Genomic DNA, 9775 nt, shown 5'->3' with positions numbered 1-9775 from the left:
ACACACACACACACACACACACACACACACACACACACACACACACAATTTGAAAAGAAATATCCATGGGGACAACACCTCCTTGGAAGGGCTCTATTGCCCCGGGTCCCAGTGAACAAATAGCACCCTGCTGGAGCATCCTGCCCCTGGACTCAGGATACTCTCAAAAGGACACACTGGGTGGTCTCTGAGGCTGAGATCTTGCATAACCGATGCTCATAAGCCTGGCAAAGGTGGCGATAGAAAGATAAGCTCAGGGACATGACCACAGGAGAGGAGTGGGAACACAGTGAGTGGGAGGAGCTCCTAAATTATCCATCAGCACAAGCTGTCGGTGGCCCCAGCCCCATGAATACATGGATAGGGGAAAAGGCAGAGGCCTTGGGGTGGAAGAAAACAGGTAGGGTATAAAAGGAGCCGGCAAGTCCGGGATCCTACACCCCGGATCCCAAACTGCTCAGGGTCCTTCGGACAGATCACTGCATGGCAATGGCTTCAGGTGAGTATACCCCAACCCGATGGGTGTGGTAGGGACCCAAGGGCCCTCCTGAAGGTGGAGTTGAGGCTTCTAATCTGGGCGCAGCCCAACTTCTGCCCATGCTGGGGACACTCTGGGTCCCTTGGGGACTGGAAGAGATTGGCTGTTGTTCTCCTGGCTCTCTCTCTAGACGCTCGGACCTCCTGGCTCCTCACCTTCGCCCTGCTCTGCCTGCTCTGGCCTCAGGAGGCTGGGGCTTTCCCCACCATGCCCCTGTCCAGTCTGTTTGCCAATGCCGTTCTCCGAGCCCAGCACCTGCACCAGCTGGCCGCTGACACCTACAAAGAGTTTGTGAGTACCTGACTGTGGAAGCAGCAAGGAGCAGGTCCCCCACCCACCAACACCCCTGCCTGCCCATGGGAAGTCATGGAAGAAAACTGGGGGGTCAGAGATCTTAAGCCAATGGCGTGAGATGAGCAGAAACTGGCTGGGCCCTCCATAAGGTAGTGGTGATGGCGAGCCACAAGCTGGTCCCTCAGCGACTGCTCTTCCTCCAGGAGCGTGCCTACATCCCCGAGGGACAGCGCTATTCCATCCAGAATGCCCAGGCTGCATTCTGCTTCTCGGAGACCATCCCAGCCCCCACAGGCAAGGAGGAGGCTCAACAGAGAACCGTGAGTGGCCACCAGGGCTTTGTCTGCACAAATCCTCTCTTCCCCCCACCAAGCAACCCTATCTGTGTCCCAGGTCAGGGACCACCTTCTCCTTGACGCTGGGGCCGCCTGGGAGTCCCAAGGCCCTAGGTCATACCCTGCACCCAGCCTCTTTCCCTCAGGACATGGAACTGCTTCGCTTCTCGCTGCTGCTCATCCAGTCGTGGCTGGGGCCCGTGCAGCTCCTCAGCAGGATCTTCACCAACAGCCTGATGTTCGGCACCTCCGACCGTGTCTATGAGAAACTGAAGGACCTGGAAGAGGGCATCCAGGCTCTGATGCAGGTGAGGATGGCGCTGGGGTCCTCAGCCCGGGGAGGGGGGCGTGGCACTGCCCTTTGCCTCTACTTGGAGCCCAGCTGGGGGCTCACTGCTATTCTCGGTTTATTAGACTCTTGAAAAGGCCTCTTACTCACTTCCCCTTATGAAGCCCAGGTCCTGGAGTCGGGGAGGACACAGCTCCCAAGACTCCTTTGCCTCCCCTGCCCTTCCTTCCCACTGCAGGAGCTGGAAGGGGGTAGTCCCCGAGTTGGGCAGCTCCTCAAGCAGACCTACGACAAGTTTGACACCAACATGCGCAGCGATGATGCCCTGCTCAAAAACTACGGGCTGCTCTCCTGCTTCAAGAAGGACCTGCACAAGGCCGAGACCTACCTGCGGGTCATGAAGTGTCGCCGCTTCGTGGAGAGCAGCTGTGCCTTCTAGCCGCACCGCATGCTGCAGCGCGTCTGCTGTACTCTTCCCCCAGTACTCTTCCCTACGCCCAGGCAACTGCCACCCCTATGCTTGGTCCTAATAAAATTAAGATGCATCACATTGCTTGGCTAGATGTTTTTCTATTATGGGATGGGGGAGGGGTTGTCAGGATGCATCAAGGAGTCCTGCAAGGATCCCGCAGGCTGCTACAAGAGCAGCCCTTTACTTTCTCCATTACAGTGGTCAAAATCCCAGCTCTCTGAGCAGTCCAAAGCCAACAAGGCCTTAGGGCACGCCCATAAAGCACTCAGGGGCTTTCCTCCCTTCTCTAACCAGAATCAGGAAGACCAAACAGCCCTCCGTCCCCAAGATTAGGAAATGCAGAAGGAAAAACGTCTTCATGAGAAAAATCATGAGTAAAGTTATAGAATTACTGTTGCACCTAAATTTTAAGATGGGTTTTCATTTGTATCACCTATCCCTTGGAAATGGAGGCAGTTCAAAAATGAGTTTGGAAGCCAGGCCTGGTGGCACACACCTGTAATCCCAGCAGTTAAGAGGCTGAGACAGGAGGATTGCTGTGAGTTTGAGGCTAGCCTAGTCTACATAGTGAGATATAGGATATCTTAGTCTATATAGCAAGGCTTTGTCTTACACAAAACAAAGCAAATGGGTTTGAACCAACCAGAAGCAGCAGGCTTAAGCTCTGAATTAGGGTAAGGGGCAGGGAAGAGAGGTGCCTAGATAGCAGCAGTGATCCCAGCGGGTACCAGGCAGAAGCTGAGGGATGGCTTGGTTGGTAAGATACGCACTCGAGAGCATGAGGGCTTGGGTTCAATGTCCAGAACCCACATTAGAAACGAAACAACACAAACCTGGGTGTGAGGGCATGAGGTTGGAACTCCGGGAGGCAGGAACAGCCAGAACCCCTGCTCACGCTGTGAGTTCCAGGCCAGGGAGAGACTCAATCTCAAAAAGTAAGATGCCTGAGGAATGACATCTGCAGTTGTCCCCTTGCCCACACAAGCACAAACACACGTGTGTCCTGCACACACAGGAACATACAAACATGCGCACACACGTATCCAAATAGGTATCGGATAAACGCAGAAGTGATGAAAGCTCGCTGGGCGGGGATAAAACACAACTGACCCCAGGCTCCCCTGTCAGGGAGAGAGACAACGCAGGCTCCCCTGTCAGGGAGAGAGACAATGGTAGAATGGTGGGGACCTGTGTAACCTGAAGAACTGAGGGCCAAGCTAAAGTGGGCTCTGACCCTGTCACCATTCACCACGGAGGAATAGTCTCTAAAAGAGTCTGAGGTGGGGACATCCAGACATATACAAGACATTCAGTTTCGAACATTAGACGCGAATACATACGGGAAACATTTTAAATGACCTAAGCAGGGCCTTTCTGTGTAGAAGTGACTCTGCTGTGACCCTCAGACCCTGCAACCACAGTTGTTCTGTCATGGCCAAGTTGTGGGGCTTTTGTTTGTTTGTTTGGCTGTACCGCCAATGCCCCTCAGGTAGATGACTTTGATCTTTTCGGTGTCAAACACGGGTGGCAGCTGGATTCAGATTCAGGGGGACAATGCTGTACCTTAGCCTTCTCTAGGCTAAAAGACCCAAGACAACTCCATTAAACTATTTTGATTGAAGCTGGGGTGTAGCAGAAGTTTCGGTTTCTTGGAAAAGTCAGTTGTGTTATGTAAACATGTTTTTTTGATTTTAATCCCAAGTGTGGGCTATTGGGCTGCTTTAGTTTGGCCACAGCTGATAATTGCCTTGTGTGGGGCGTGGTCTATGCCAGCTGGTAACAGCCTCTTGGGCTCAGAGAGGGGTGTGGTCCTTGGCAGCTGGAGTTAGTGGAACTCCAAGGACTCTGGGAGAGTATAAATATCAGAGCCCAGAGAAAGGAAGGTGCTTCGAGGGAACTTCAAGGAGACGGACAGAGAAAGAAGGCGGCTCTGCTGCGTTTGCGGCTATCCTGACGACCCTAACCAGCCAGAGCTAAGTTTAAAGAGGTCTATACCCCCTTTCCCTTCTAACCTGCTTTCCTACCTAGGGTTAGGGGGTTGGAAGGGAGGTAGAGGCATTAAGGAAACCCCCACTAAAATAGAGTTAAGAAATAGTGCCTACATGGAGAACAGCCGTGTGAAATGTGCAAGGCGTTTTGGAAATGGATGGTAATGAGTTGGTCAAGGGCCACATGGGGACAGAGGTAGATGAGCTCCAGAGTTTTAATCCATGACCTATTACCGGCTAAGAGTAGCATATGTGTCTTTCCGCTACTCTCCTATTTTTCAATAACAGATGGATATGTCTACTCTAATCCCCCAATGCTGATCCCTGCAAACAGCCTGGCCAGGTGTACCAGAAAAACCAGACACTTGCTGTTCTTCCGGGGGACCCGAGATCCCCTCCCAACACCCATGTTGGGTAGCTCATAACAACTGTAACTCCAGCTACAGGGGATCCAATACCCTCCTCTGGCTTCTATGTTTACCTGCACACATATGGCACATACTCACACAAACACATATAAATACACATAAATTTAAAAAAAATTAACTCTGTGTGGTGGAGCACACCTTTAATCCCAGCACTAGGAAGACAGAGGCAGGCGGATCTCTGTGAGTTCAAGGCCAGCCTGGTCTACAGATTGAGTTCTAGGGCAGCCAGGACTGTTACATAGAGAAAACCTGTGTTGTCAGAAAAATGAACAAACAAAAAACTCACAAAAACAAAAACAAGATCCTAAATAACAACAACCAGGATAGTATAAAAAGCCAGATGACTACTGGCCCATACCTTATACAAGAAATAAAAATACTGTGCTCATGGCCAGTAGAAAATGATCAGTTCTCAGCCCACACGGGCAATGTGACAAAGAGCTGGGCCCTTTGCTTGGGAATAGCCGGAGCTGTGCTGGTCCCGTCCCCTTGAGTAAGGGCCTCTATTGCTGCATGCCCACACTCTTTGGCACATTCATTTGTACATGCTCGACACACTCCTAACAGTGAAGATGTAGGTTTTATATTGAGTATTTCTTGTCACGTTTTTCCCCCCAGGGGGAGACAGTCTTGCTAAGCATCCCAGGCTGGTCTCAAACTCAAAATCTCGGCACTTCGTTCCGCCTTCCAAGTTCTGGAATCACAGGCATGTGTTACCGTGCTTGACACAACAAACTTTATTTCCTAAATAAGGTCATGGTAGATAGCCCAGGCTGACCTTGAACTTGTGACCCTCTTGCCTCATCCTTTTAAGCACTAAACACATGCCATACCAGACAGGCACGATGGCGCATGCCTTTAATCCCAGCGCTTGGGAGGCAGAGGTAAGTGGATCTCTGAGCTCGAGGCCGGCCTGGTCTATGTAGCAAGTTCCGGGACAGCCAGGGCTACAGGGCAGTTCAAAGAATTCTAAGCCGTGTTTTTCTAGTAAAAAGTCTTCCTGAGGGGTGAGACAGACAAGGCTCACACTAAGGGTACGACAGGCGTATCTATGGCCATTCCTGGGACATTTGTGAATTGTTTTCTCCCTTGGAGGTGCTGTTGCAGCCATTTTGGTCAGCCAAGTTGTTCCCAGCCAGCTTGGGGGAGGTCTTGTTTTCCTCAGGCACAGCCACATGATGTTCTGCCTTAGGGCAACTCTGCTGTTACATCAGCCTTTTGTTGCCAGGCAACTGCCTCTTTCCCTGGGTTGTTTGGCACCTACCCCATTTCCCTGTCAGGGATCTCCATCCTATATCAGGTGCCTTTCTGGTCCTACCCAACAGGAGAGACTTAAGGAAAAGGAGGTTTAATCTGGGTCACAGTTCCAAGGTCCATCATGACGTGGGAGGGGGTGACAGCTGACACATCAATAATGTGAGGCGACAGTTTTTCACATCTTGGAGCAGGAGGCTTGGAGAGGGTAGACTGGACCCAGGCTGGTATATCTTCAAGGCCTGCCCCTGGTGACCAACTAAATCCCTAATTCCCAAAATTTCATGGCCTTCCCAAAGCAGTGTCCAGCTGAGGACCAAGCATGCAAACGTGTGGCCTGTAGGGGAAACTCAAAAGTCAAAGCATAACACATCCCTTAACCATGAGGGCAGAGGCCAGCATCCAGAGCTTCCTGCTGTGGATGTCAGAACAGCTGTTGTCAGAACTGTTGTCAGAACTCTGCCTCGGGAGTAGAAACCTCTGGCTTTCAGACCAGTAGGACCAGAGGTGCTAGAGAAGACTCTGAAGTTGAAATGGCTGGAAAACTTGCTGCTGAGCCATCATTCTAGAGTGTAGGAGAGTGAGTTTCACACTGACCTAGGCTACGTAGGAAGACTCTCTCTCTCCAAAACACAGAGACATATTTTTAAAACATGGTAAGTACCAGGTTAATGAGAGTAAATAACGGGCTTTGAATTGTACTGGCAGATAGGTTCTCCTTTCTTAAAGCATAAAGCCATCTAGCCTGGACATAATCTTTCCTCATCTTCTTTAGCTTGTCCTGCAGAGCTAACACAAGTACTACAGATCTCATTGATGACGATGTAGAAGTACCCTTTCCCACGAAACCCCACCCCATTTGGCTAAAGAGGTAGCCCAGCACAAGTCAGAAGAGTCAGGGGGGCACAGTTTTTAGTTGCTGGGTGTTCCAGTTTCATTTAGTTGCTGTGAGGAAACTCTGCTGATAAGCGACTTAGGGGAGAGAAAGGATCCTTTCAGTTGTATGGTTTTAGTCCGTAATTGAGGGAAGTCAGGGCAGGAACGCAGGCAGAGAAAGCGTGGAGAAGTACTCCTTGCTGGTGTGCTCTGCTTAGCTAGTTTTCTTAGGTGGCCTAGGATCACCTGCCCAGGGAATGGTCCCACCCACTGTGGGATGGGCCTTCCTACATCAATAAATAATCAGACAACCCCCACCTCCAAGACATGCCACAGGCCTATCTGAGAAAAAAAAAAAATCCCTCAATTGGGACTCTCTTCTCGGGTGACATTAAGCTGTGTCAAGTTGACAGTCACATTAACTGGGATACTGGACACATACAGACTTTCCAGGTATCCCCTGGTTCCAAGCCTGAGAGTTTAACCAAGAAATGGAGTTCTAGCCGAATTTTTTTCCTGTCCCTTGTCTTGGTGGAATAGTGCCAATATTGTTAAGAATGGTCTTTTTGGATTTTGAAAGTAGGCTTATGCACACAAATGTCGGTATAGAGAAGGCAGAGGGTACTAGGTCTTTGTATATTCAGGGCCAGTGTAGTCTACATAGCAAGTTCCAGGTCAGCCAGGGTTACAAAGAGAGGCCCTCAGAAACGAAAACAAAAGGCTTGACTGTGAGAGATACAGGTACTGTCTTTAGAGTTTCTGTTGCTGCAACAAAACACCATGACCAAAAAGCAAGTTGGGGAGGAAGGGTTTATTTGGCTTACACTTCCAGATCATAGACCATCACTGGAGAAAGTCAGGACCAGAACTCTAGCAGTCTGGTACCTGGAGGCAGGAGCTGATGCAGAGGCCATGGAGGAGTGCTGCTTACTGGCCTGCTTCCCCTGGCTTGCTCAGCTTTCCTATAGAACCCGGGACTACCACGGATGGCACATTCCACAATAGGCTGGGCTCTGCTCCCTTGATTACTAATTGAGAAGACACCTTACAGCTGGATCATGTGGAGGCATTTCCTCAGCTGAGGCTCCCTCCTCTGTGATGACTCTCAAAACCAGCCAGTACCCTAACCTACGAGAAATATAACCGTGAAAAGGCGGGCAGAGCCAGCAGGATCATCTGAGGTCTCCAACTGGGACACAGCAGGGCCAGCTGATAACAGTGGCACCATGTGGCAGTGAGATGCCACAGCAGTCTAAACTACCAGCTCCCCTTGCTGGAATCAGGAAGCGAGTGGCATCATCAATTTTGGGGTTCATGGGCTTTAGGGCTTCCCCTGTGGCCGATAAGACCGATGCTGACCAGGCTTGCAGCTAATCCAAGACACTAAAATGGGTGTGGTCCCTAGATGAAGATGTTCTTAGACCTGCTTCCTAATGGACTTTCCCAAGTGCTCACCTTGAGAAGGTGATTTTGTATGAGCCTCAAGATGGGGAGTAGGGGCTAGCAAACTCAGTGTGGAATTTGACGTTGAGAAGGCCTTTGAGGGATACTGACTTATAAACTTGAAATACTTCCTTGGTCCTGACTTAGACTTTCTCTCAACAAACCCTGCTTTTCTGGTCACGAAAATTAATGTGCCTTCATTTGGATATGGGTCCCCCAAAGGCCCATGTCTTAAGGGCCCCAGATGGTGCCTAGTGAAATGTCCTGAGGGGAATCCTGGAATCCTAGCCCTTTCATGTTTTTCTTTTTGCTTCCTGCTTCCGTGGTGTGCAAGGCTCCCTCTGTGCTCCTACGATAATGGATTGCCTCTACACAAGCCTAAAGGTCATGTGACCACAAGTGGAAAACTTGGAAACTATAGTGGAAATCTTTCTTGTAAGTTGACCTTCCTGATACTTGTCACAGTGATGAAAAGGCAGCGCATTCCTCACAGAGTCTACATCTGTAAAAGGCAGAAACAACAATTTGTTTACCACTGTGCCTCTGTTGCCTTGTATGGTGAAACCAAAAGGTTATTTTTATACAAATCTCTAACCTCAGATTCAGGACGGTCCATGAAGAAGGGGAGACACACTTTGCTGTCAATGCTGCATTGTCTCTAGCTAGCATCTGCCAGGTAGTGAGCTTCAGTTTTGAGGGCAGGAAAAACAGGCTGCTGAAGAGCTGACATCACTTGCCGTGGGCTGGCGGCTCAATGGGAAGCTATTCTCAAAGTTCCCAAATGCAACCATTTATTTGGCTTAACAAAATCTCTGTTATGACACAGAGGGAGAATAAACTCATATATCACAAAACCCATTTTATTTCTACCAAAGATAACATCTCAGTAAACATTTCATGACAGCCCTGGAGCAAAAAGACCTGGCTTCACCTCCCTCAAGCCTTCACCAAGGTGGACACACACCTTCTAAAGGCCGATATCACGAGCACATAATGTGAGCATTCTGACAGAACTAAGACCCAGCTACGCCCTCTGCTGTGGGCTCATGCACTTCCATCCTGGGAACTTGGTGGCAGAAGACAAAAACAAGTAATTCTTTGTGGAGAGGGAGAGTAAATGAGGGACTCAGCCTTCTAATTTGGAGTGTGGCACCCTATTAGATCAAGGTCATAGAAGTATTCTATCTTCTACTTTAAAGCTGCTGCCTAAAATAATTAGGGTGTGATGGCATATACCTGTAGTCACAGACTGAGGCTGGAGGATCACAAGTTTGAGGCCATCTTGTGCAGCACTCTTAAGTCCTAGGTTTTCTGTTTTGTTATAATACTAGGTAGGCCACTACTCTGACCCTCTGAAATTGCAGAGGGTTTCTGTGGTGAAGCTTATTAACCCAGTGACACCCTTCATGGTGTCATCGGGCACTGTTTGGGGAGCATGGGACTATGGACAGGGAAACAGAATTCTAATTCCGGCCCATCTTCTTGTTGCCTACCCTGTAAAGTCTTGTCCCTGAACTACGAAATAAGCTCCTAGTTAGTCACTGGAAATCCCTGAGCAATGTAATCTACTCCAGGATATTTCCCATGATCCTTCCCGTTTGCTGCTTGAGAGGTGGGCAGTAAGAATGAGGGGCAAGGGCAGGGCCTCCTTCTGTGTGCCTAAGAGTGGAACGAACTGGAATAAACTCAAAGGAGAGAGGCGAGCTCCAGAAAGACTGGATGCAAGCCACAGGGAGCCCCGAAAGCCTGTTTGGGGGACAGCAGAACACAGGGGAACTCAATGTCACATTCTGTCTCTTCCATCCCCCTTGGCACACCTCCTCCTCCCTTAAAATGCTGGTAGCTAAAGGCACACTCG

At 49.8% G+C, this 9775-nt stretch overlaps 1 protein-coding gene across 1 annotated transcript; it reads left to right on the top strand.

Moving 5' to 3' along the window:
* Nucleotides 1-444: 444 nt before the first annotated feature.
* On the top strand, nt 445-2000 carry Gh1 (growth hormone 1). The gene is made up of 5 exons (XM_055592479.1): nt 445-499; nt 669-829; nt 1036-1152; nt 1314-1475; nt 1695-2000. The coding sequence occupies exons 1-5, from the start codon at nt 484-486 to the stop codon at nt 1893-1895; spliced, it is 657 nt and encodes a 218-aa protein (XP_055448454.1). The 5' UTR covers nt 445-483; the 3' UTR covers nt 1896-2000.
* The last annotated feature ends 7775 nt before the right edge of the window (nt 2001-9775 follow it).

The sequence above is a fragment of the Psammomys obesus genome, unplaced genomic scaffold (genome assembly GCF_907164565.1).
Source record: "Psammomys obesus unplaced genomic scaffold, mPsaObe1.curated_primary_1811, whole genome shotgun sequence".
Classification (NCBI taxonomy): Eukaryota; Metazoa; Chordata; class Mammalia; order Rodentia; family Muridae; genus Psammomys; species Psammomys obesus.
The sequence above is the reverse complement of the archived record's forward strand: the minus strand, read 5'-3'. Positions and strand labels throughout refer to the sequence as shown.